Source organism: Harpia harpyja, chromosome 9 (genome assembly GCF_026419915.1).
Source record: "Harpia harpyja isolate bHarHar1 chromosome 9, bHarHar1 primary haplotype, whole genome shotgun sequence".
NCBI classification, from domain to species: domain Eukaryota; kingdom Metazoa; phylum Chordata; class Aves; order Accipitriformes; family Accipitridae; genus Harpia; species Harpia harpyja.
In genome coordinates, this window is record NC_068948.1 from 34,138,594 (window position 1) to 34,164,708 (window position 26,115).

The 26,115-nt window shown below is 52.0% G+C and overlaps 3 protein-coding genes across 19 annotated transcripts in view; 2 read left to right on the top strand and 1 right to left on the bottom strand.

The window, feature by feature from the left end:
* Nucleotides 1-7,339: 7,339 nt before the first annotated feature.
* Nucleotides 7,340-14,247, top strand: OGFOD2 (2-oxoglutarate and iron dependent oxygenase domain containing 2). 5 transcript variants are annotated; one of them, XM_052795348.1, is made up of 7 exons: nt 7,340-7,542; nt 7,630-7,686; nt 9,642-9,752; nt 10,788-10,887; nt 12,011-12,135; nt 12,624-12,881; nt 13,542-14,247. In XM_052795348.1, exons 1-7 carry the CDS (start codon nt 7,420-7,422, stop codon nt 13,815-13,817), a joined length of 1,050 nt encoding a protein of 349 aa, XP_052651308.1. In that variant the 5' UTR covers nt 7,340-7,419; the 3' UTR covers nt 13,818-14,247. The 5 variants fall into 5 exon arrangements, with proteins under 5 accessions (XP_052651308.1, XP_052651311.1, XP_052651312.1 ...); XM_052795351.1 differs by lacking the exon at nt 7,630-7,686; XM_052795352.1 differs by lacking the exon at nt 9,642-9,752 and having other exon boundaries at nt 7,344-7,542.
* Nucleotides 14,248-15,365: 1,118 nt separating this feature from the next.
* Nucleotides 15,366-23,067, top strand: ARL6IP4 (ADP ribosylation factor like GTPase 6 interacting protein 4). Of its 3 annotated transcripts, XR_008236449.1 has the most exons (7): nt 16,012-16,149; nt 17,137-17,339; nt 17,714-18,052; nt 18,537-18,654; nt 20,059-20,128; nt 20,352-20,537; nt 22,754-23,067. XR_008236449.1 is itself a non-coding variant. In XM_052795355.1 (6 exons), exons 2-6 carry the CDS (start codon nt 17,147-17,149, stop codon nt 20,406-20,408), a joined length of 777 nt encoding a protein of 258 aa, XP_052651315.1. In that variant the 5' UTR covers nt 15,366-15,470; nt 17,137-17,146; the 3' UTR covers nt 20,409-21,431. The 3 variants fall into 3 exon arrangements, 2 of the variants coding, with proteins under 2 accessions (XP_052651315.1, XP_052651314.1); XM_052795355.1 differs by lacking the exons at nt 16,012-16,149; nt 22,754-23,067 and adding an exon at nt 15,366-15,470 and having other exon boundaries at nt 20,352-21,431; XM_052795354.1 differs by lacking the exon at nt 22,754-23,067 and having other exon boundaries at nt 20,352-21,431.
* PITPNM2 (phosphatidylinositol transfer protein membrane associated 2) overlaps nt 21,492-26,115 on the bottom strand; it is a 143,730-nt gene continuing 139,106 nt past the window's right edge. For all 11 annotated transcript variants that reach the window (XM_052795337.1, XM_052795338.1, XM_052795339.1 and 8 more), the window contains one exon: nt 21,492-26,011. In XM_052795337.1, the coding sequence (XP_052651297.1) occupies nt 25,667-26,011 (345 nt within the window). In that variant the 3' untranslated portion in view covers nt 21,492-25,666. The remainder of the gene's footprint in view (nt 26,012-26,115) is intronic.

Consider the following 26,115-nt stretch of genomic DNA (forward strand, 5'->3'; position numbering starts at 1 on the left):
GCATTTTTGGAGCACTGGGCTTAAAAACACCCCTATAAGCCTCGCCAGCATAGGAACAGACTACAGGCTTCCTGCAGTTCACTCCATTTCTGGAGAGAACAGAATGGCAACGTTACAAAGGAAAAATTCATTTTTCTCTGCTCGGATAACCAAAAATAAAAATATCATGTTCTATTGTAGATTTTATTTCTGCTTAGTGCTTAAAACTAAAAAAAAAATTCAAGCCATTCCCACGTCCACCAGGAATGCAGTCAGACCTGGTGTGACTCCTCCCGGTTCAGGCTGACAGTGGGGAAGATGTTTTTTAAGCTGTAGGAAACATACTGCAACATGGCTAAGCCAGGTCTAGTTTCTGGTTCTCTTCTCATGCACCCAGATCACTCCCCGGGCTTTGATGCGATTACTCCCAAAGGGGCAATTTCCAAGCCATAGTCAAGGTGGAGCTTTTTGACAAGACCGAGTCTCTCGCTGCCAAAGCGTAAATGAGGATGGTGCCACTTCCCTCAGTCAGAGGGATGGTCCAAGGGCAAATCTGGACTGGGAAGGGACTGAACAGACATCCTTGTCTGAACCTTCCCCTTCCTTTCTCCCCAGGACAGAGCAGGCACATCTGCACCCTGGACTCACACGCAGCCAGGCCACAAACCTCAGGGACAGTTCGTGCCACCGGACCCCCAAAAAAGCCCCAGAGGCTAACTGGTTTTCTTCACGCCGGACATACTCTGCTCAGGTGGCAGGACTGTCTCGATCTGAAACGACACAAACTGGCCCTTCTTCAGCTTCTTCAGGGAGCTGGCAGCATTGCTCCCGAACACATTGTCTTCCACTTTGAAAGCAAGAGAGGGCAGGCCCCGACTTTTCCTTTTCACACTCTTCCGCTCCCGCTTGTAGGCTGTGGTCATGTTGGCAATCACCTGTAAAGCAGATTGCTTGCATTGGGCCTTGAGACGCTGCTTAAAAATCAACTCAACTCTGTCTCACACAAACTCGGTGAGTAAGAGTCGGCACTGCAGCATGCAGAGCTCCGCTTGGCAAGCTGAGGCTGTGCTGGCAAGCGCTAGCACAGCTGGTTGCACCCGGAGGCAAGGGAGAGACTAAGCAAGGTCTTTCCAGCCTTATTCTCACCAACCCCAAACTAGCAGGAGACCTTACATTAAGAAATTGTGATTTCATGGCCGTGCTCAGAGGAGCCATTAGTTCTCCATCAGTAGAGGGCAGAAGGGGATCTAGGCTGGAGTAACACAGAGCCAAGAGAAGCTTTTCTCACCTCCTGTTAATTACAGCCCCAACCCCAGTCTGTCCGTGGGTGAGTGTCAGTGACCTAGACACCAGAAGTGCCCTTACGGACAGGACAGGATGCTTCGGCATTACCCAGACAGAGCTCTCGCTGTCCTGTGCCACGGTGTGCATCTCTGTTTCACAAAAGGGGAGCCGAGCTAGTGAGCCTGAGCTGCCAAACAGATCAGCTGGGAATAGATCCCACATGTTCAGCTCCCAGGCCTCCTCCCTCCTGTCCCGTTTTACTACTGCTATTCCCTGGCAAGAAGAATCACAGTCCAGGTGGGATCAGAGAGGACCACATAACACTGTCCACATAATAAGCGTAAGAAATGACTGAGCAAACAAAGCACTCAAGCCTCATCTATTATTTTTTGGCACACAGATCACCAAGCACTTTACAGGGGACACCGAGGTAATTTTTCAAGTCAGGAAACCAAGAAACAGAGACAAAATGAGTTACCCAAGGTCACCCAGCACGTCAGAGACAGTCAGCAAGTGGATGCTGGCCTTGCTCCCTGAACTCAGCTCTGTGCCCACTGGGCCACTAGTCTTCATGGTAGCCCCAACCTCCCCAGTTTCTCTCCTCCCATTTTGGGGCAGGGTTACTTTTAACCTTCTTAATTACGCAGCATGTCCCTAAAGGCTTTTTGTCCCTGCCTAAGGACAGACTCCCTTGGCTGATTTGAGATGCAGATTACAAGGCAGAGCACTGGGCAGGCTGGGACACAGCTTTCATTAGCCTTGATGGGGTAAGCCAGTCCCTCATATTTCATCACCCAGCTCTGAGCAGCAACACCACCAGCTTCCCTGTGGCACCAAATGGTGCCGGCTCAGAGGCCCTGCTCCTGCTGCCCTTGGCATGTATCGAGGTGCCACCGGCCACCTCTCCTCTCAGGCCCGGCCTGTGGAGTCTCAGGCAGTGCTTCACCAGCTTCTGCCTCACTCCTTTCCAGCTGGATGCATAGCCTCCCTGCCACACTCAAGCCCATCAGCTACCTGCTATGCTCGGTGACAGGAGAGAGCCCGCAGGCAAAGGACTCCTGTGAGATGGCTTTTCTGGACAGACAGGGCCAGGGGCTCTCTCTGAGCACCCAAGCAGGCACATGCTGTAGCACAATCCTTGTATGGGCAAATCCCTTCTGTGCAGCTCTTACACAGCCTGGTGCAAGGGACCCTGTGGGGGTTTAGCTGCAAAATGGTTTCAAGGCACCGCAAGACTTACAATTTCTTTCACCGCGTTCTGCTGCTCCTGAACCGTGGCTGTGAATGGTGGGAGGCTGTCTGCCTTACCAGAGCTAGCCCCCTGCTCTTTAGAGTCCTTGACAAAATCCACCTGCAAGGTACAGATATTTGGGTGTTACTCTGTAACCACGCCAGTGGCAAACCTCCTACAAGACAATCCTTTGTCGAGAAGTTACCTCAGATGACAGGCACACGTATCTGTTGAACATGAGGAAGAAGGGGGTGTACTTCGTGACAGAGTTGACTGAGGTGCGGAAATCGAAGAGCACGGGGTCGAGATGGGCATCCCATTCACTGGGCTTCTCGTTCACCACATTGCAGATGGAAGATTTGAGCACCTCGGCACTGCGGTCGTCCAGGCCTGCGCAGTCTGCGGGGTCTGCAGGGGTGAGGATCTGTGAGATGTTCCAGCGCTCACATAAATGCCGGCTGACCTGCAAAAGCGGGGGTCATGCCCACGGGAGAACAAGGCAGGTTTGCACCCCAGCAGCTAGCAGCCTCCATGGCACGAGACAGCACTGTCCCCATGCCAGGAGATGCTGCTCAGCAGAAAAAGCTCCCCAGAAAAGTTAGAGCCCAAGAAAATGTTTTGCAACGACTGTTCCTGTGCCTGAGGCTTTCCACAGCACTGGGAAGCTGGGTTAATCCCAGGGTAGGGCAGGAATCTCATGGACATAATCGCACAGGACCTTTCCTTCTGAGCAGAGAGCCTGCAGTGTGGCTGGAGGACTTGTACCACAGAACAACAACCTTAAATCCCTGACAGGGTGAAAGCACTGGCAAATCATTTACCACTTGCAACAGGGCTGGGGCAGGGAGAAGGCAGCATCAGCTCCTTGCCCCCGCTACATGTCACACTGCAACTCTGCCTTTGGGACCTGCTGCCCAAAAAAACAGCTGAAGGGCATGTTGCTTTTCCCTGAACCACCCAGCACCTGACCTACCTCCTCACAGAAGTCCCAACTCTGACTGGCATAAATGTTCTTGGACGCTCCAAACCTGAACAGGAAGAGGACACACAACTGGTTTTACTCCATCAGCTGCAGGGCAGAGCCAGAGGAGTTCAATCTTCATGAGTGATAACAGGATACAAAAGGGACAGAAACCCTCCACTGGAGCTGGTGCTAAAGAGGCTGGCATGGCCTCACCTCCCCAAGAGCAGAGAGAGGTCTGCTGGCTCCATCTGTTCCAAAACAGCCAAGCCTGTTTGCTTTTGAATGATAAGGTAGCAGCAGAAACAAGCAGTTTCTTGCTCTGAATGCAAATCTCTACTGGCCGCAGGCATTTTGCACAAGGACAGTGTCACGTGGTGACAAGTACCATGTGAGTGCAAAATAAACACTTTCCAGGAGGGACCAGGGAATGGTTTTAAAACTTCTGCAGAGAAGTGGGGTGCCAGCTCTCTTGGCCTTGGGGCTATTCAGAGAACCACTTCTGCCTCTTTCTCCCTTGCCCCGATAACAAGAGGATAATGGGCTCTTTCCAAGTACTTTGTAAAGAGCAACTGAGAGGCACTGCATGGTCTCTCCTGTAGAAGGGAGAGTTCCTGCTCTCATGCGGAACTATCTTGTGGACATTGAGTATTTTTGCAACACACATCCTAGCACGCCCCATCTCACTGCAGAGGTGTAATGTAACCAACAACAGAGAAGCCCACCTGTAAAAAATTACAGCTAGGGCTTTAGCCACTGATAAGGGATCTTTCTTCTGCAGAGAAGCAGCCTCAACCCACTTAGTGAAGTAGTCGGTCACAAGGAGGACATGTGTATTGCTCTGGCTCGTCTCAGGAAAAGGTCCTGCATAAACAAGCATCAAGAAAAATCAATGTGATGCTGTAATATCACCCAAATGAGGAAAGCTAAAAACCCAGCCCAACAAAACAATCACTGTGAAAACGACGACGACTCTCTCCTGCAATGTCATTCGGCCAGTATATTTCTGTGAGCTTTGTCAGCAAAAATACACCCATCACAGTCTCAATTCTGGGAAGTAACGCACGCCCACAACTCCCATTGTGTGTGGAGAGGGAGCCGAGCCAGCCACATGGATCAGGTTGCACCTTGGTAGGCTGCTGTGGCCTCCTTGGCACGTCCTCACACAGACGCAGGCAGCGCAGTAAGTCTGCCACGTTTCCTGATGGCTGGCATGGAAGCCTTGAAAAGCCTGTCAGCTGCCAACACTCACCATGAATGTCTAATCCCAGCACTTCCCAGGGTGATTCCACTTTGACAGGCCTTGCTTTCCGCGATACATTCTTGTTGTGCTCTGCATTCTGGCATGTTTCACACATTTTGATCTGGAAAGGGAAAAGACATATCAGACTTTAAAACTTGATGACAAATTCTGTCAGATTCAGACTGGACAGGTTATGAAGGGATGAGACGGACAGCATGTCTGAGCAGCTTCCTTCTACACAATAAAAATAGTGAGGCGCAAGAAAAAGAGGACAAAACGCAACAGGCTGACACAGCTCACCTTTCACAAAACTTACCTGACAGCTTTCTCCCACAGAATAACCAATTTTCTCAATGTGGCCTATAGCTAAGACATTTCTCACCCTGTTTTTAGGCAAATATTTATTGTATTTTAAACTTCTGCCAGCTAGAAAAATCATCAGCCCTAGGATGCTGGAGGAGCACGGGCTGCTCGGACCATGCAACGCAACCATACTTCTTCAAACCACGCTGTTGCAGAGTCCTGCTGCAGGGAACTTTCAGCAATAAAATGGGTGAGCCAAAGCAGCTGAGGAGAGCCGGCGGAAACACTGAGCTCCTCCTGTTACAGTAGTTCAGGGAACTGGGCAGGTCTGGTAGGAATCCAGACTGCTCAAAGCTAGACTCAGCAACACTCGTCTGAAACAATCCCACATTCCCATGCTGGCCAAAACTACCCTGCACGAGGAGGCCTACCTGCGCAGGTTTCCTGACGCTCGGGGGAAAGACATCCAATCTATCCAGCTGTCTCGGGACGTTCCAACAGTTTCACCTGCAGAGTTACTTAGTGTGTGGCTTCAAAGCAACAGGCACTAGAAGCGACATCATCCCTGCATCAGGGCTCTTCTAGCTGCTCACTTGGGACTGCTGCCTGAATGTCCTGGGAAATACCGGTGTCATTGACATGGTCAATGCTCTCAACTTACCCAGTCCACAACATCCTTCACAATCCCCAGCCAGTAGTACCGGCTCTGAATCCGGTGCACGGTCTTTTTCTGGCCCAGATGGTTCCCGATTTCAGTGAAATGGCTTTCCAGAAAGACTTGCCGCCTCCTTTCAGGATCCACAATCACCTCACGCTTTTCCTCCTTCTTGGGTCCCACATAGTAGAGACAGCCGCCTGCAGATGCAAGAAGTTTATCTAAAACAACACGCTCTCACAGCCATTTCAGCTCCTCAGTCCCAGTGAAAGGGTAACTTTCTATAGCAGGAAAAACAGGCAAGACACAACAAACTGGCACTGTTGCCTTGGGAGCTTCTGTAACGCCTCTGGAGAAGCTGCCAAACTGGAATCACCCCCAGATAAGCCCAGGGACCTCTTTTCTGCACCCAAGACTGAGCAAAATCCTCTTCTATGATAAAGCCGCACTGGTCTCCACAGGCCAGCTATGGCCTACCCTGTGGTGCACCAGTGCTACCCCAGGATCCCGCAATCCCCCCTCTGCTCCCCAAAAGCGATGCCAAGGCAGAGAGACAGTGTAAGAGAGGCAGCGGGTACCAGCAACGGTGCATCCCACGGCTCCCTCTCTGCCGAGGGCCAAGAAGCCACACACCCTCACCATGCCATGGCAAGTCCGTCTGTCCTCAGGTGTGTGGGGACAGGCGAGCCTTTGCCTTCCTGCCGGCGGGTGGCTGTCCCTACACACCTCTGCAGCGTCCCTGGGCCCTTCCCGCCCGCTCGGGCCCTTCATCCCCTCGGCCTCGCTCTCCTCAGGGTGAGGCAGGCGCGGCCGCTGTGCTTCCCCCCCCTCCCCGCCTTGGCAGGCCCCGTCCGGGCTGTTCCGCAGTACCACCGGGGCCCCTCACCGTCGACGACGAATTTCTGGGCGTAACGCTTGAGGTTCTTCCTCTTGATGGAGCAGAAGCTGGGTGGGAAGCAGCCCTCGGCCAGCAGCCGGTAGATGTCCTCGAACTTGCTGCTGGGGCCGCAGGGCTCGGCCGCCACCACCTCTTCCTCGGCCACCTGCAGCGCCGAGTCCATGGCCAGCATGGGACGGGACAGGCCGAGACAGGACAGGACGGGACGGGACGGGACGGAACGGAACGGGACGGACCAAGACGAGACAGGCCAGGCCGGGTCGGGCCGGGCCGGGCGACCCCGGTTCCGGGTTGTCACCGCCGGGCGCGTCCCCTGCCCGCGCGCCCAAGCGCGGGCGCGGCCCGAGGAGGAGGAGGAGGGGCGTGGCGGTGGCTCTTAGGGAACGTCTGCAAATAACCTTCGGCGACCGTTGCCGCCCAGCAGCAGGCCCCCCGGTCCCGCTCCTCAGCATCGCTCCCCCCCGCCATGCCAATGGAGCGGCCGTCCCACCCGCGGCGCCGCCCGTCCCCTGTGTTGACAGCGCGGGGTCCGGGCGTTCCTTGCCCGCGTCACCGCGGAGTCAGCCGCGAAGCCGACACGGGGTTCCACCAAGGATTGGGGCGGTGGGGGCTGTGGGGCAGCGGCATCGCTGCAGGCCCCGGCCGCGGTGACGCCACAGAAATTTAAAAAAAAAAAAAAAAAAGCATAAAACTGGAGAGGACGGGCAAGTTTCGCCCCCTCTCCTTTTTCTCCCTGTTGGGAATTTGCCGACGCGCCCTCGCTCACGCCGGCTCGGCCGGAAGCGGCGCTCCCTCCCGTGCGGCGGAGCCTTTTGGCGACGGGATCCGCTCCCGGCACCGCCCCTGCCCGGTGCCGGCGGGAAACATGTCCGCGGGTCGCCCGTTCCTGGCCTGCGCCTGCTTCTTCTCGGACAACATCTTCGTAGGGCGCTACGGGCTGCACGTCCGGTACCGGGACGAGGGGCAGCTCCGCCGCGACCACGGACGGGTAACGGTGGGGCGGCGGGCACCCCCCCCACCCGATCGCGGCGGCGGCCGAGGGCGGTGGGGGGCTGACCGGCCGCGTGTGTTGCAGGCGCTGCGGGAGCGGGGCTGCAGGGGCGAGGAGGATTTCAGAGCCGCGTTGCGGGAGGTGAGCGAGGCTTCGCCGGTAAATCCTGTCAGAGAGGGCCGGGGCGGGGGGGGGCTTCGGCTCCCTGAGGGGGGGCAACCGAAAGCCTCACGGTGGGGGAGGACCCGGGACACCCCCCCCCCCCCAGCCTCGGGGGGGGGCCTGCCCGGCAGCGGGGAGGGGACACCGCACCCGGGCTCCCCTCAGGGGATCCCCCCTCCCCCCCCAACACTTCATCTGTGGCATTTCCACCCAGGGGCGTGGCCCGGGGGCCGGGGGGACTTGCTGAAGCCACAAGCCCTGGCCCTGACAGCTCCCCGGTGCCTCGTCCGGATCAAACCCGGTGCTGGGCAGAGGCCGAAGGGAGAAAACGGCCTGCTAGTGCCTTGATCCGGGGCTGGGTGCTGTCAGTGATGTGTTTGTACTGGTAACAGCCGGGAAGTAAACACTGCAACACGTTATTAACACAGCTTTCTGTGCTGCTAAGTGGTTTTAGTCAGCTGTCTTTCCTTGTCCCTTCTTTTGTCAGTTACTTTTAAAGGGTGCCTTGAGATGGGATCACCCAAGGGTCCTACAGAGCTTACGTGAGGTCTGCCGCAGAAGGCTATCCCGCGAACTGCCCCCCGGTACACTCTTTAGGGAGAGATCTGTGTTTCTTTCCAGGCGAGGGACAGAGATCTGTCACACAACCAGCTCCAGTTTCATCCAACACAAAGGGGACAGACAGGTTCTTTTACGGATTCTTGGCAGAACGATGATGGCACTAAATCGTAGTTACAATTAAAGCTTCATTTTCTTAACAGGATATTATGATTAGCATAGCACAGAATTTATGCTAACTTATAATTTCTAATCACCTAGATCCTAACTTAACTTTCTAATCACCTGGACCCTCTGTAGATCGGGTCAGATCTTAATACATGGTTTGCTGTATCAACCATCATAATGTAGACTCGAAAATCATATAAAAGAATACGAATCACTCAGTCCTTCAGAGGAAGCAGACGACGACAGAGGTGTCCCTGGCCATGTTGGGGGGGGGGGTGTCACAGCTCTCACTGTCCAGCAGCAGTTCCAGTCCAAGTCCACTTAGGACTTGTAACTGCTTGATTTTATAGACAGTGCTCTGGGTGCTGTTACGCTTTCCTGTTCTGCAATGGTATCATCAACACCACCTGGCTGGCCAGGTGCCTGGGACCTTCAAGGCCGGCAAGGCGCCCAGGAACCTTGAGGCTGGTAGGGAGGGGAAGAAGAAATCCATTTGTTTCGTCTGCTTGGTTCACAGGACCTTCAGGGCCTGATAATGAGAGAAAGGGAATGAATACGTGACCTGTTTGGTCGCAGAGAATGGCTGCTTGCCTTATAAAATGGCGTTATGCTAACCACATTACCAGGGGTTGGGAGCAGGGGGGGCTGGTCACACCCTCCTTCCTTTTTTGCTGGGGAGTGTTATAAACTAATCTCATGGGGGGTTATTAAATAGAAAGAGCTGCCTGAATCAGCTGCTACTACAGCTGTTTTCTCTGAAATGACAGACTAGCCTGTCCCCACAACACTTAGCAGTAATCCCTTCATGACAAGTCTTGTCTCCCTCCCAGCAAATGTCTTTATTTTGGACAATGCTTATATTGTCAGAACATAAGCCAGACTCTTAAAGCATAGGCCAGTGATTCATGAGGCGTCAGAATGCCTGACGGGGCTGAAGCCTTGCAGCTCCACTTGACATGTCCATGGAAAGCCTTCTATTATTTTTTAAGCCATCCGTAATAAGAATGTATCTCAAATCCCTCTTGGGTATTTGGGTTTTCGGATATTTATTGGACTTGTCTTGACTACAGAAAAGCAAAGGCATACATTCTGTCTCCCAGAGGTGCCTGGAACAAAAATAACTTGTTTAAAACAATGAGCAAATTCCTGAAATTGTTTCAGTTATCCCTTTTGATTTTCTAAGAATATGCTCTATTGTTTACTTGTAGATTGAGGCAGAAGTGCAGAGAAGAAAACAGTTAATTCATCAGTCAGTGGAACGCAAAGCCATCATCTCAAAGTGCTACAAACGAAAACACCCAGAAGTTTACATTCTGCAGGTAGACAGTATGTTTGGAATCTATTTTGCACTCAAGGAATTGCCCAACAGTTTATTTTTGCAGTAGGAAGCCCTCTTCTCGGGATTGCCCACTGTGCTAGAGCTGGACTGAATTAAAACCAAAGCGTAGCATATTGAAACTGAATTAAAAACTTTCACAGTGTAGCATATTCTCCAGGCAAGATTCTGCCTGGCTTATAGCCAGATAAGGGTCATTCTATATTGAAGCTGCACCAGCACCTGGTACTGGACTCAGAATACCATTAGTAATTTAGACCTAAAGCATCATTGCTGCAAACAGGGTCGGTGAGGTCTAACGAACACCCACAGAAATCAGCATTTATGGGCTTAACACACAGACAAGGTACTAGTGACTATTGTCTGAAGGGGAGCAGCAGGCTGCTTGCATGTGTACACCCCACCGCAAATGTGGGGGTAGCCCTTCTTGTTGTGGGCTGCTCTGCTTTGGATTTCCTCATGTTTGCCAGACCCAAGACTTCCCAGCTGGATAATTACCACAGATCAGCAGTAACGCACACACAAGTTCTCACAGATTTACTGCTCTGTGATCCTTTAGCAACAAGTTCTGCTGTTGTCCGTTCTGCTGTTATCTGTCCTGCTGTTGTCTGTTGTGATCTGTGTGGGGAAGCGCTTAAAGCAGAGCGTAGCCACTCTGTTGCGCTAAGGCCATGACAAGATGCTAAATCTACTAGGAAGGACTTTGCACTTACCTGTTAGGAGTCCATAAGGTGAGCCAGGCTCTTTCCCATCACGCTAAGGATAAATCTGGCCAGTTATACTTGAAAACCCATGAACCAGAGCAAGCAGCAACTTACCTAAACCACCAAGAAAAACACGAGTAACATTCTGTGTTTCCTGCCACAGAAGTAACCCAAGTGTGTCTATCAGCCTTGCTCCCTAGACTCTACATATTTTCCTCTGGCTGCCTGGAATTCCATTTCTTTCTTGGGCTATAAAAGACTGCACAGGCTAATTGTGTTTCTGTGTATTTTTATCATCCTTCCCTTGACACCAGGATTCATTCCTGGCCCCAGATTTTCTAGAAATCGTGTCATACTGCACGTCACCAGATGCTCATCTCCATGGCCTCCTGCGCTACATCGAGTCCTTCTCAGGTAAAGACAACAACACATCAGCCACAAAGATCTCCCTGTGTGACACTGCAACTTCAGTGATGACAGCTGTTTTCAAGCCCTGTCTTTAATAGCTCAGATTTGGTACACAGCTGAGACAAACAGGATGTTATTTTCTGCTTGACGAGAATCTCTGGAGAGGCAGTATTGTGCAGCAGTTATGCTCTGGATGAGATCCTGTTTTCTGCTTTTCCAATCCCAGTTTGCTGATGTCTCATCAGAGGCTTTAGCTGTAGCAGGGCTGGGGTTTTGGTTGTACCACAACCTCATGGGGGAGCCTGCTGAAAGAACACTGTTAGCCCGGGGAGCTTGTTTTTCCCTCCCCAGGTGCTTTACCATTTCAGACAATCCCTGTTGGTTAGTCTGAGCTGAAATAGTTTCAGTCTAGATTTCAGTCTTTTAAAGAGATCTGGGTTTTAAGCTTCCCTGGAGGCATCTGTGAAGCTCTCTCCCTACCAGAAATGGTGACAAAATGTAGAGGGGAAGCTGCAAAGTTGCCTCCTTTTCTCGAGACAAAAAGAAAGACACAAATGTTGTGTATGTGCAGGGCTCCTGGATTTGTCCAAGGCATGATTTCCACACACAGCCTTTTCATGCTGTCTTTATCTCAGCTTCTGTATCCTTGATACTGAGCTCCACTTACACAGACCTTGAGGGCTCTACCCTGAAAGGCAGCTCAGAAGGCCTGGTCTTCCCAGAATGTTGGCACTGGATGAGTGAATCCCGCATCTCCTAAATGACCTCGAGTCTCGTTCTTCCAGGAGGCTGTATTCAGACTGCCTGCGATAAGCTGTTGATAACACCGCCCTCCCTCTAGACTCTCTCAAAACATTTCCTTGGCACCTACAGCAGGCATTTAAATCAGTGCCCAATCTCCCAACTAGATGGGGAAGCCTGGAAACGAGGGGCCAACGTGAAAAACAACAAATACATCCCAGAGCTGATCCCAGGGAATGGTTCCAGCCCTTTGAGCAGCCTGAGCACAAAGTGAAGCACGTCCTGCATTCTCACTGACACCAGCACAGTATAGCGAGACAGCGTGACAGCCAAGAACACTCTCGCCTGTTATTTTCCCCAGCAAACAGTATCTCCCTTCTCTTGACAGATAAGAGGATCTTTCGACTCCCAGTGTTCACAGAGGAGTTTTGCCAAGCCTTTGTGGATGAGCTGGAGAACTTTGAGCAGTCGGATATGCCTAAAGGCAGGCCCAACACTATGAATAACTATGGGGTAGGAGTCACTACCTCTTGTGCTTCTTTAGGGGGAGTGTTCACAAGCAGACTCTGTTTACCTCCTTGCTTCATGCTCCTTTCCATTCCCAAATGTCTGTAATTTGAGCACAGTGCAGTTTGAGTACAGGCCCCTTGAAGTGAAACGGTTGAGGCAGTGTGTGTTACACAGACAAAAGGACGGGAATGCAGGGAAAGGAGATGGGAGTTGGTATCTCAGAGCAAAGAGCACCTTGTATTTAAGCAATAAACATTTAAATCAAGGAGTCAGTTTTTAAAGAACAATCAACTTTTGATCTTACTCTGTCTTTTCCCCATCACTTTCCACTTTGGTGCTCCTTCTTTTGCCTGTAGCTGGAGCCTTTGCTCCAAAGTTCTTTATCTGAGCAAGCAGTGGGGTTGGAATAGAACATGACAGCTCTGTAGCAGCTCTTGATGAAGCAGCAGATGTAGTTGATCAGCTGTTCCCATCTCCTCTCTTTGAGACAGGTTTTGCTAAATGAGCTTGGGATGGATGAAACTTTCATCACAGCCCTGCGTGAAAAATACCTGCAGCCCATAACGGCACTGCTTTATCCTGATTTGGGAGGTGCTTGCCTGGACAGCCATAAAGCATTTGTGGTCAAGTACTCGCTCCACGAAGATCTGGATTTGAGCTCTCACTATGACAATGCAGAAGTCACCTTAAACGTTTCACTGGGAAAGGACTTCACAGAAGGCAACTTGTACTTTGGGGATTTCAGCCAGGTACTGAGCATATTCCTAATCTGGACCCCGATTCTCTTCCCCACTAACCCCTCACCCCCCAGTTTCAAGGCATTAACTGTGTTCTAAAAAACAATTATTCACTTCTGACAGTCAAACCTGCTCTGTCCCTTCCCCCCTTTTTAAAATGTCTTGGTTATACAGGAGCCTTTTCTGCTACAAGCATGTTACCAATATTCAAGCCAATTGCAGTTAATTCAAAGAGAGAACAGAGACAGCTATCGTAGTAGAAACTGGAGTGAAACAAGCCAGCCCATCTTTCCCCAACTGTGAGAGAGAGAGAGGGAGGGAGGGAGAATTTATTTCAGATGAGACTTAAAACTAAATCTGTAGCCCCTATTTCCAGGGGACTGGAGGGGTAAAAGCTCCCATACACTGGTGAAACAGTTTTTTTGATTGAAACTCTGTCTTTAAATTCTCTCTGCACCTGGCACTGGGAATGTCTTACTGGAAAACCATTGTACTAAACTGCTGCCAGGCCACCACTGAAGTGGCTGCATTTCAGAGGTGCAGTGAGTTCTCTCCATGTTGTTCACTGGGTGCTGTGGGTGAAGAGGTGACAAGTAAAAGTTTCAACTGTTTGGGCATTGTTCTGCTAGGGACTTTCTGGTATAATGCTGTATCCGCCTCCCTTTGTTCCAGGAACCTACCCCTGTGCCAAAGTACATAGAGATCGAACATGTGGTTGCCCAGGGACTGTTACACCGAGGAGGGCAGATCCACGGGGCGCTTCCCATTGCCTCTGGGGAACGCTGGAACCTCATTATTTGGATGAGATCATCTGCCATCCGCAACCAGCTCTGCCCCATGTGCAACAAGAAACCTGAGCTGGTGGAAGCAGAGGGCTTTGGAGATGGGTTCACAGAAACCCTTGACGACGATGTGCCTGAGACTGTGAATCTCTGTTCCTTGTGGTAGCAGACAGTAGAGCCTGATTTCTCCAGACCAAGTTGCCTAAAGTTCCTTTCTGACCTCTCAGACTGCACTAACAGACTCTTTGATGGATGCACGAGTCACGTAAGAAGTAGCTAACATCTTGGAAAGTGATGTAAAACCAATCCTGTGGGGGTTAGGGAAGCCAGCTGCTTGGACAGCTGGAGGAGCCGGTACTCAGCTTGCCAGGGCTCACACTCGGGCTGGAGAGCAGGAGGACTGCTTGGAAGCCGTAGAAAGCCTTAACATTTTGATACACTGCAAAGGCTCTGTAAATATTTTCAGGTGTACGGGGAAAACACCCAAAGCTGCTTGGCCTTTGTGAAGACCTTTGTGCCAACAGCAGCATCACAGGTCCTGCTGTAAATGCACAAGAATGGTACAGTAAAGCCCTGCACTTATCACTGCTCTCCTATTCACAGGGACTCCTGTCCTCTTCCAGGGGAAGAGCTTTTTGTTGCTGGGTGACAGTGAAGGATCTGCTCAAAAGTGAGATACAGGTGATTCACCACAGACTGCTGGGAATGACATGGAATTATCATCACCGGAGGTTTAGCTAACCCAGGCTCAGAAAAATCCATCAGGAGCAGTACAGGGAGAGCTGGTCCCACAGGGTAAGCTGACAGGATCTCTCAAGGCCTCCATGAGCTCTCCTGAGCAGAAATTTCCCTTTCAAAGATTCTGTGAACCTTATTAAGCAAACAGAAACGGGCTTTAGCGACAAAGCGCTGGGAGCCACCTGCAACATAGCAAAACTTTCCAGAGGAAGGCAAGAGCATACCTTTAACTCCCTTCCTTTAGTTACATGAACAAGTGAAAATATAAAATAACCATCTCAACCTGGGTGCAGCAGGCAGGCCTGGGGCTTCTGAATTTGTTGTCAAGATCCTCTGGCAGCTGGCGTGTTAGGAGGGTTGAGTGCTTTCCCCATCTTACTGCCGGCTGGCTGAAACCACGAACTCTCCCATCTACAAAACCAATTAAAGCAGCCAGATATCTTTTGATTTGGTGGCTGCGTTTGGCTCTGTGGAAGATTAATTGTATGTATTTGAATCACACATAGGTAACTGCATTTATAAGGGGCTTTTTGATTCATTTGTTGAACTGCAATAATTACACCGTGTGAACTTTGCATAATTGTGAAAGGCTGAACGTGAGGCAGTATGGCTCGCACAAAGGGTGCTGATTTAAGCCTTCCTAGCAGATCTTGTGTATTTTTGGCTGGGGATGCCATTAGCACACAGCGCCAATTAGCTTTTCATTAGCAAAACCCATTAAAATTGCATCTCGGGAAGGAAACGGGCTGTTGTATTTGTGCGCGGAGCCAAAGGGCTGGTCTCAAGAAACTCAGTCGTGAAGTCTTCATTTCCGTCACCAGAAAACGTTAGCGCTTCCTAACTGCGCCCGAATTAGGGCCCAAAAGTTAAGCTAAAAGGCGAGACTGGGGCGGAGCGGAGCGGGGCGGGGCAGGGCAGGGCAGGCCCGGCGGACCCCGGAACCAAAGAGCGCGGCCCAGCTGCTGGCCGGACCCCGCGGACAGCGGCCGGAAGTGGGCGGGGCAGGTCAGCGCGGACCCGGCGGCGGGTCCCCCGCTCGGTGCCGGCGGGGCGGTGCGGGGCCCGGCCCGGCCCGGCCGCGGTGAGTCCCTCCCCTCCCTCCCTTCCTTCCTCCCTCCTCTCCCTCCCTTCCTTCCTCCCTCCTCTTACCTGCGGCGGGGCCGGGCCGGCTGAGGAGACGGGGGGGGGGGAGCGCACAGGCATGCGCGCTGCGGTGGCACCCGATGGCGGGGGGGGGTCTGTTAAAGAGCCGGACACGCGGGGCCGCGCTCTTAGAGGGGACGAGCTTTACGCCGGTCTCTTAAAGGGCCAGCGCACCTAGTACTGAGCTCTTAAAGGGCCAGCGCGCCTGGTGTTAAGCTCGGAAGGGGCCGCCCCCCCAGCAGCAGCGGCCGGGCTCCCCGCCGAGGCCCGGGCCCGGGCGAAACTGGGTGGGCAGGAGTCACCCCGCTGTGGCCACGAACCTGGTGGCGAGGTGGAGGCGAGAGCCCAGCTTTGGGCCTCAACCAGCCTGGGATGCTTGCGGCGATGGATTCAGGGCTCGTCCCCTTCCCGCGGCGTTGCCCCGGACTCTGCGGGATGCTCCTGTCCGCACCCAGCTCTGCATCTGTTGACCCTGACACCACGTCCATGGGTGGAGCAGACCTGAGACCCAAATGCCGTCCCACTAGCAAGGCCCTGGTGCGAGGGACGGCTGCTGGATGCATGTCGATGAAGGACTCATCCTCAGAAACTTCCCTGAGTGTCCTTAATCGTTTTGGGTTTGTGTTTTGGGTTTTTTTTTCTGATTGAAATTTCTGTTTGGAAATCAACCAAAGGTCTGATTCACTTGGGAGCAAATTGCCCCTTGGGAATGCCAGGGTGGTAAACATGCAATTAAGTGCAGTAGTTGGAAGGTGGCTGTGAGAAAGCATTTCCCAGATACTGCTCTGCCGACAGTGCCAGTTTGTTTTTTAAATTAATGAGAGCATATATCATGCCGTCCCTGGCCTCTGGCTGTTGGCAGCTGGTTGGGCTGATGGACGGGGATGCCAGCTCAATGCATAATCTGTTTTCTAAAAGCAAATTGCAATATTAAAAATTCATTCCTCCCCTTGGTTCGCGCTTGCTCTTGGCATTTTAAATAATGGGGTGATTGACTCCGTGTTCAGCTTGGGGAGGATGTTTCGTTCTGCTGACTGTTGCCGCAGGATTGATCATACCTTGCCGGCATCTGCCTGCGGGTGCAGCGTCCTCCCGATGGCTCCCAGCTCCATGCGGCAGTCACGGCCCATAGCTGCCGGGGGTTGTCCTGGGGCACAGCATTGCCTGCAAACCCTGACCTTTGTGGGGATCAATCCGATTCGCTCTTACTCATCACATCTAGGGACAAACGCGAGAAGTGCGGGGAAGGCCTGGCGGAGGTTTCACACCGAACCTGCTTGGGGATGGTTGTCTCGAGGCGGGCGAAGGCTGCCCAGGGAGGGCAGTGCTGTGCCTGCACAGCCCCGGCTCTCCACTGAGGGCTCCGTTTTGTGGGTTGGTGAAATTCATTTTGGCCACGGCTGTGCGATGGGTAACCCCGACCTATCCCTGCATGTTGGGAGCTCAGCAAGAGCAGTCATGAGCAGAGAGAGAGTTTAATGGGAGCAAGTCTTCCAGGGCTGGTTGGTTCAGGTTTGGATCTAAGGGTTTTGGGGCTGCCGGACACGTTGCCGCTGAGTGAGGGTGGTCTCCCCCATGGCACTGATGTAACCCATTTCCTCCAGGGGCTGATGCATGATGGCCCACAGCCAGTCTCGGAAGCGATCGCGAAGCAGGAGCAAAAGCAAGTCTCGGAGCAGACAGGAGAGGAAGGAGAAGAAAAGGAGGAAAAGCAGCAAGGACTCACACCAGGGCAGCAGGTCTCCTCCAAGGAAGCGGACCTCTGGGTCTCACAGACACAAGTCGAGCTCAGCAGCAGCTAGGGAAGGTAGGGGAAAGGCCTGCGACCCCGCACTTTCACCACATTTTCCTGGGGCGGGTGTACAGAGGGGGCCCAGGTGGGAGAAGGGGGTCCCTGCTTTTAGCTAAATCGGTGTCTGTCGCCTTGCCATGCACTTTGTGCCCATTTTGGTCTCATTCTGAGAAGTGTGGAGCCCTACGGCCCCTCTCCATGATGGTCTAGCAGCGTGGCACTTCACGCTGTGATGTGTTAAAGGTGTTGGCACAGAGGGGTCTTTGCCCCGGTATTTTGGGGCTTTGCTGTTCAGGCAAGAAAGAAACCAGGCTGGGAGGGGGGTAACCAGCATCCCTGCTGCCCTGGGGCCAGATCTGCTCGACTCAGCCTCTTCTTATGTGTTGCAGAAAAGAAGAAGGAAAGAAAGGATAAGAAGAAGAGGAAGACAAGTACCTCTTCCTCTGAGACAGCATCTTCATCCACCAGCTCCTCCTTGTCTTCCTCTTCCTCCAGCTCCTCTTCTGATGACTCCAGTGACAGTGACTCCAAAACAAAGAAGAAGCGACATAGCAAAAAAAAGCGAGCAAAACCAAAAGACAAAAACAAGAAGAAGAAGAAGAGAATGAAGAAGAAATCAAAAAAGAAGTCAAAGGAAAGGACTAAGGAGGAGAAAGCCAAGGGAGAAGCAGTGCCCGGCCCCTCGCTGGAGCAGTGGCAGAAGGAGTCACTGGTGGACTCTGGACCAGGTAACAATAGTGTTTCCCTGCTGCTGAAGCCAGGGCACACAAGTGTCACGCTGGGGAAAGATGTTTGCATGTCCCCCTTCCTGGGACCCAAGCAAGGCGTCTGAGGGAATCAGGGCTGTGCACAGAGAGGAGCTCCTGACACTCTTCCCTCCTACGTACCGTGACTGGCTTTGAGCCACACCAAGTAAACATAAGAAGCCACATTCAGAGATTCATTTGTGAAGCGTTTAGATGTAGTTCATAGATGTGAGCAGGGAACAAAGGTGCCAAATGGAAGGACGCAGTCAGCAGTAACACACTGGCAAAGCTGGTACTGGCTTTGGGACGTGAAGCAGCCCTTGCTTTGTGTGGTTCATCACTGAACCCCAAGTACTGCCGGGAAACTGGTGCGGCATGCGTGTCTGTTCATGTCAGGCATGGTGCTATGTCCCTTGGCCAGGAGCTGGCCCCACGAGCATGGCTCTGACTAACTGATGCATTTCAGTTTTGACAGATGAACAAAAATCCCGAATCCAGGCTATGAAGCCAATGACAAAGGAAGAATGGGATGCAAGGCAGAGTGTCATAAGGAGAGTCGTGGATCCTGAAACGGGGAGAACAAGGTATGATCCCTGGGGAAAAGGGAGGGAGGTTGTCCATCCCCATCCATGTTGTATGGGTTGGAGTCCTGGAGGATGCCCGTCTATGGCACTACGGTACCATGCATGGACCCAGGTCCCCTTCAGGAGCAAAGGCCTGAGCCGATCCCTTGCAGATCCCCTCCCGTCAGACCTGGTGTAACTTACCCAGAAATTGACATGTTTGACACCAAATTATCGAATTGTGCTGGGGCTCCATGCAGGGGGCACTGGGCTGCGTCCCAGCCAGGAGCTGTGGGGGACAGACACCAGAGCACCCTGCTGCTGGCGGCAGAAGGTTTGTTCCTTGTGCTGTGAAGAGTTTGGTTTCATCCATTAAATGGGACTCTGCAACCTGGGACAGAACAGGAACCAGAGGGGTGACTGACACCTCCTCACCCCAGTGCTTCACGCACTTGCCTTTCAGCCCTGAAGCACTCAGCCCTGCTTAGCACCTGGGTGCAAGTGAGGAGGCAGTGTGTGCCCTTTAGGGTTACAGCCAACAATCAAACCAAAGTTCGTTTAGCTGCCAAATAGAAATGACCCAGTTTTTAATAAACTGCGTCTCCTCAGCAAGCAGAAAACATCATGCTGAAGAGAATTGGGTATGACAAGCCCAGTCTTAAAATAGAAGGCAGCCTGCGGGGCTCAGGGAGGTGTGGAACAAAGGTCAGTTCCCTGTAAGGCACGTAATGAAGACAATTAAATTTCTGTTCATGTTTGGAGGTGTGAGCTGCCTCCGATACTGCTTGGAATTTGCTCAGCAAGATGCTCCCCAGTCTGGCTGCCTTTCAGGCCCAAACCAGCTCCTGTTTCTGAATGGCTTTGCAGTTTCCTGGGGCAGCCAGGACCAGACCTGAACTCTGTGTGAAAAAAGAAAGAGGTTTTTTGCAGGGGTTGGGGCCACTGCTGTTGACAGCAAAGCCTGTGGATGGTGGGGTGGCAGGAGATGCTTTTATTCTGAGTGTTTTCTCCCGCTGTGTGCAAGCACGACTGGCTCTGCACACAGCCTGGGGCAGGGTTGGCTGGCCCATGCAGGGGGATGCGGATTTCTCAGGGGACCACACCTGTCCTTGCTGTGGCGTGCTGACATTAATCCCACAAGAGCAGTGGAAAGCCTGCTGTGCTATTTAAGCTTGATAAGGCCAAAAAAAGGTCACATAATGCAACCTCACAGATAGGTCATTACTGGTCTTGCCTAGAGGTGCATCAGCCCAGCAAGTACGGCTGTGAGGGAGCTGGTGGCTGCGTGCCTGAGCTGGGGCACAACAGCAGCCCTTGGGGTGGGGGCTGGGGGGGGGTCATTGCCTTCTGTGGCAGAGAAACAGCATGGCTTGTGGGAATTTGCCAGTAGCCCTCACGGCTTGTGGGCCTGTCCTTGTCTTCCAGGCTTATTAAAGGAGATGGCGAAGTACTGGAAGAAATTGTCAGCAAGGAGAGACACAAGGAGATTAACAAGGTAGTGGGGACTTGCCAACAGAACGAGCTGCCGGTGGGTGGGTGGGTGCAGCCGCAGAGCTGCTGCACCCAGAGGTGTTGTCTTACATCCCTGGGGACCCCACTGACTCTACTGGGGCAAACTGAGCCCTGGCAGCTCCACAGGGGCCCCCGGGGATGGGTGCTGGTGGTCCTTCATCCTTGGGCAGGCAATGCTGTGAGCACCCGTGTCTCTCCCTTTGCAGCAAGCCACCCGGGGGGATGGGCTGGCCTTCCAGGTGAGGACGGGGATGCTGCCATGAGCGCGCAGGCGCCAGCCATGCCGGAAGCCTGTCCTGCTGCTGGTGCCAGCGCAGGCACGAGCCTCTCTCTGGACGATGCAGACAGCACCGCATCAAGATGCTTCCCCAGGGGCAGTTTCCAGCCATTCTGTAAGTTACTGACTGGGAGGGAGAGTGACTTTAACGGTTCATCGCCCAGTAAACAGCTTCTCCCCTCCCTCTCCTGACCTGAGCCAGTGTGGCTGTAACGCATTTAGACCTACTTGCCCCGATGCCCCTTTCGAGGCCGGAGGAGGTCAGCAGCACCCAGGGCACAGGCTTGCTGGTGCTGAGCACCTAGACGTGCTGCTGCCCCTCAGCTCTGGGCTTTGGTGGGCAGGAGCCAGCGTGGCGGCCAAGACAAGGTATGTGCTAGGGCTGCAAAATATGCAGCTGGCTGCCACTTCCTTCTCTTCAGGGGCTGCTCTTGGCCCCTTCCTTGCTGGATCTGCATGCCCCATGCTTACCTGGTGCTGCAGGCTCGCGGGCCCTTTGCACTCACCCACCCCACTGAAAGAGGAGCAGCTGTGCTGCTGCGTGGCTCTGCTCAGGCTGCAGCTCTCCTCTGCGCCTTCGAGTGCCACCCTCCGCTGCGCCCCAGGGGCTTTACTCAGCCTTTCGGCAGCTTCATCTCATCGGGTGGTGCTGGGGGGACCACTGACCTGGCACGCCATGCTGGGGAGTGGGCAGGCATGCTTTGCAGAGGGGTGGCTTTGCCTTGCTGTCTGTTCCTGCATGCGACTTGTGTCCCTTCCCTACAGTGCAGGCCCCGGGCAGCATTAGGGCTCTGGGCTTCTCAGGGCCTGTGCCCACGGCCGCTGTGAAGCAAACAGCTCGCCTTTCCCCCACTGCAAAGTCCATAAATCTAGAAACTGTTAAAAAAAAAAAAAAAAAAGAAAGGACAAATGTATTAAAGGACAAATGGGTTCTGCAGGACTGATCTGCACAGAGGGTTTCCACATTCTGTTCATTGCTGTAACCCCATTAAACTGGCACCTGCTCACATCTTGCGTTTTGCAACTTGTCTGTTTCTAGTCTTCAAAAAAAAAAAAAGCAGACAGAGAAGAGCCTTCCCATTTCTTTAATCTGTGTAACTCACAATGATACTGTACACAAAGCACACCCAGGCATTGGAACGATGCACTAACAGCAAGGAGGAGAAGGAAGTTGTACAGAAGGTTTGTCACACACAAGCGAGTCATCAGCACGGTACTGTACACACAGGGGCGTACCCAGCGCGGCTGCCGGCGCCCTTGGGCATGCCCTCCGGTGGTTCCCCACACACACGTCTGTTACCCCTAAAGCAATTTTTTATAAATAAAATATAACTAACATCGTTGGAATATAAAATTGACAGTTGAGGGTATCAACAGGCAGAGGGTGCTGAGGACAGGGAGGGGACCGTAAGGCTTCTAGAACTAATAGGAAATGCAGCAAACGGTGGCGATACCTGAAGAAGGGGCTGCTACAGCAAGCACGGCGGCTGCTGGGCGGAGCGGGAGTTTGTTAGTAACCCTTTGGCTAGTTACTGCTCTCGGCTCGCGCGTCGGACACTGTAAACGTTTTTGGTATTAGAATTTCGCCTCATCTGACTGAGTGATCTAGCAAACCCAGGAAAACAACTCGGAGGGAATACATGGGCTCCTCTTTTTATTTTTAAAAGACTTTAAAGGGACAGCGTCAGGTAGAAAGTCTGGCCCAATAGTGCAGTAATACAAAAAGCTGCTTTTTATAAAAAATCTGAGCTCCACAGCAGAGTTTGATTCCCATGGAAACAAAAAAAAACCAAAAAAGACTGAGGCAGCCTGTGCAGCGCGGGCTGCATTGTGCTAGTGTGCGAGAACAGGACGTGGGCTGCAGCAGAAGCAGCGCAACTGTCGCCGGTCACGCCGATGGCTGCCCAGACAACTGTGATAGGGAGGAGTACAAGAAACTTCGTATTCTTTCGTTTCGAAGCAACAAGTTATTTGTAACAAAGATAAATTAGGTCTGTAACCTGACAGTGCCCCTTTAGTAAGGATGGAATATACATTCATCTTTCCCTCACTGCATCCAGACGGATCCTCTTCCATACACGTGGAAAGGCATCAGGTCACATGCATTGCTCTCCAAAACAGCTCGGAACAAACAGGTTATAAACACAGAGTTAAACTATTGCTATTGTTCTTTGAGTGAGTAGCACGTTGATCTTTGCTTCAGAGAGATGAGTGCCAGATGGGGGCGGCTGAGGATAGATTGATGTAGACTATGATGGACTGAATCGGTGGAGAAAAACTTATTGGCATATTTCCTGGTAACTACACCCACCTCATCTGGTATTATTGCAGCAATAAAGGTCCTGCTCTACAATTGCTTCTCCGTGTTGGATCTGTACAACGGCAACAGATGGGGGGCCAGGGAAAGGACCCAGGCAAGTTTCAAGAAGCTCAACAAAGGATGAGGACGGAGGTGCTATGATTGTCAGTCTAACTGGTTAGTAGCTGTTTAAAACATGAAGTGATGTAGAGGTGAGTATAATATTGCACTTCTGCATTCATTGACAGTTACATTAAACTTGGTCCATAAAATAATTGCTTTGTACATAATGCCTGAAACAAAAAGCTACATTTTTAAATATTAATAAACCCTGAAGGTTCCAGTCCCTCCAGACATTTTTTTTCCTCTACATAAATAAATAACTTTCAATTTTATATATCCACTTTTTATGTTGAACATTTACATTCGCCTCTGTTTTACACTATCTACACATAAGAAAATGTGAACATCTTGTCAGCATTGGAAAATGTACAGATCATGCCTTGGTTGTGGATTTGGAGGAAAGCTGAATTTTGCAAAGGCCATATCCAAATTTGCAGAAATTATTTTGTGATGTGGTTTGGTGACTTCACAGGATGGATTGTGGCTTGGCTTCCTACTCAGATGGCATCTGTTTGATACAACATTCGACTAGCGAAAAGCTGGGACAATTCACATTGTTTTTAAACCCAGTAAGCTCTGGACGTACATTCAGAGAGCTAAGCTGAGTCGGCAGAAAGGGAAGTCAGTTTTCGGTAACAAAAGTCATCAGATACATTCTGTAATTGAACAATTATCAAAGAGAAGTGGTTAAACATTTTGCAGTCAGGCTGCAAGATGTGGGAGATGCACTGGGCAGCAGGCGGGCAGTCGGGTTTGAGCGCTCCACAGGCTCGGATGCTGTTGGCAGCTCAGCACTATCCCTCCTCTGCCTCCGCTTCGACCCTCCAGCGCCACGAACATACAAGATCTGCCTTGGATGTCTGATGAGTTAGATTTGCCTACTGTGGCCCAGAGCCAATTAGCAGAGCAGCGTTCACAGTGCTGTGTATCTCAGTGCGGCCGTCCTGCACTTCATATTGAAACAGTTAATAAAATGAAGCAGCCAGTCTAAAAAATTCTTTGTTATAAATAAGATCCTCATAAGTAGAAAGTGATATAAAGACAGGAAGGTGTGGTGGGGGAAAGCAGGGTTACACATGGTCAGGGAGCTCGGTAGGACTATAAAATCTCCACGTGAAGAGGCCAACTGGAGTCTGTAAATGGGCACCCCGGATCCCCCTGGGGTGGATGCCCCTCCACCCCGGAAGGTGTGTGCAAGGAGGGAACCGGGCCCTTTGTTGGGGCCAGGCTGACCGGGGAGCGACAGGACCAAGGGGCTTTTTGGCAAGCCCTCGCTCTAGGCACTGTTCTCCTCTGCTGCTGCAGAGCGACGCGCTCCCGTTCCTGTACCGTGCACCGCGCACGTCTCTGTGTCACTGGGGGTGCCAGCCAGCAGCGAGCGCTTCGCCCTGCATGCTGGCAGCTCCCCTCTGCCACGCACCCAGCCCTGGCTCGCACCAGCAGCACACAAACCATCAGCTCAGGCACATCCACTGAGAAACACACCAGGAAAATTAAGATATGGCCTTTTCTTAAGGTTGCCTGACGTTGTTGGCACACTTCCTTACAGTCTCCTTACTGCTGGAAAAACTTCTGCACAGATTTTTTTTTTTTTAAATATATACATATACATATATATATGTGTGTGTGCATATGTATATGCATATATGTATATATACACACACACACACCCTGGCTTAGCAATATTTCATTGTCATGCACTACAAACAGTTAGGTGTAGCTACATGAGATGGTAACAGGTTTCCTAAAAATCATCAGTGCAAAAAACAATGAGGTTTTACAGTTCAGTAATTACAGGTAAAAGAAGCGAGTCTAGTTCCCATGAAAGCTGCTACTGAACTTGGAGAGAACCTGGGAAGAAGAAAACGTCTCAGAGGTGGGTGTTGAGAGAGTCAGACCCTGCATTTGGATGAGAACTGCAATGCAATCTAGCTGCTGAGTGCCTTCAGCTGTTTCCAAAGATACGGTGGTTACTTTTGGAAATAATACATAGCGAGAATATTTGGAGACTTTAACAGCAAATTAAGTGTCTGAGGTTTGTAACAGCTCAAACAAAATAGCTTGTATTCCTCTTTTAATAGGTCAACGCATTAAATTCCATCAGCTTCTAAAAGGTCTCTTTAGAAAATAACAGTAATAACAATAACGACCCCACTTTTTCGGGCGTGAATCTGCCGACGTTCTGCCTCTACCAACAGCATCAATACATCTTTATGCTTTCCCACTGCACGTACTCCTTGAGAAAGTGGCTCAACTTGAAGCTCTTTGTACACGTAAAGCTCTCGGTTGCTCTGCCTAGCACGGTCCATGATAAATCCCTCGCTTAGGGCTGTCTGTGCTGGGGAAGCAGCACGCTTATCGAACCCCAAACCCACCCCGTGCCAGCACCGGCAGAGCACCTCAGTCTGACTCCTGGGACAACCAAGAACAAGTTCCCCCAGCCTCATCCCTTGTTCCTGTGGCTCTGAGGACAGCACTCGGTCACGCGTATCGGAGCGATGGCTAACAAGGCGAGGAGGCACGTATTTACAGTCACTAAACCTGGATAAAAGAAGGAGGCAGGAGAGAGCGCGATCTTGACCTGGAAACTTTTCCCCCCCAATTTCTAGCTGTTCCTTGGGCTCATGCTGCACAAACCCGACGCTCCCGCTGCAAGGCCTGCACATTCTGCATGGGAAACTTCCCATCTCTTCCCAGAATACCATGATGTTATTAGAGTAGCACCATATTTACCCTTCCAGCCCGTAACACCGGCCTCGTCCCTCTTTCCTTTTGTTTTCTCCTCCGGTGGCTGCAGCCGACAGTCGCTGGCTCTGGTCTGGCTACTTCTGCCCCAAGAGGCCAGACTCCAGCCGGGATGCTGTGCTCCGGCCCCAGCACCCCGTGGCGATGCTCATGCTTCTTTGGCTGCGTTCTCTGTCCCTTTCCTTGTCGCTGTCAGACTGGCTCTGTGTGCGCTCGGGGCGGTGGCCAGCGCTGCCGCTGGTGGCTGAAGGCTGGGAGGAGATGGTCCGCAGCAAGTGATTCCTCTTGCGCAGGAACTCGGTCTGGCTGGGCAGCCCAAAGCTGCCTTTCCGCAGTGCCATGCGTGTGGTGTTCTTAGCCGGGCGTGAGCGATGGTTGTACTCCAGCTGGGCCAGGTGAGCTGCGTACCCCTCTGTGATGAACTGTGAGACAAGAGGGATGAGGGCAGGTGTTAGAGGGATGGGACACATTTCCCTGATAGCCGCTGGCAGCCAAATGCGTTTGCTCTGTCAGGTTCTCTGGGGTG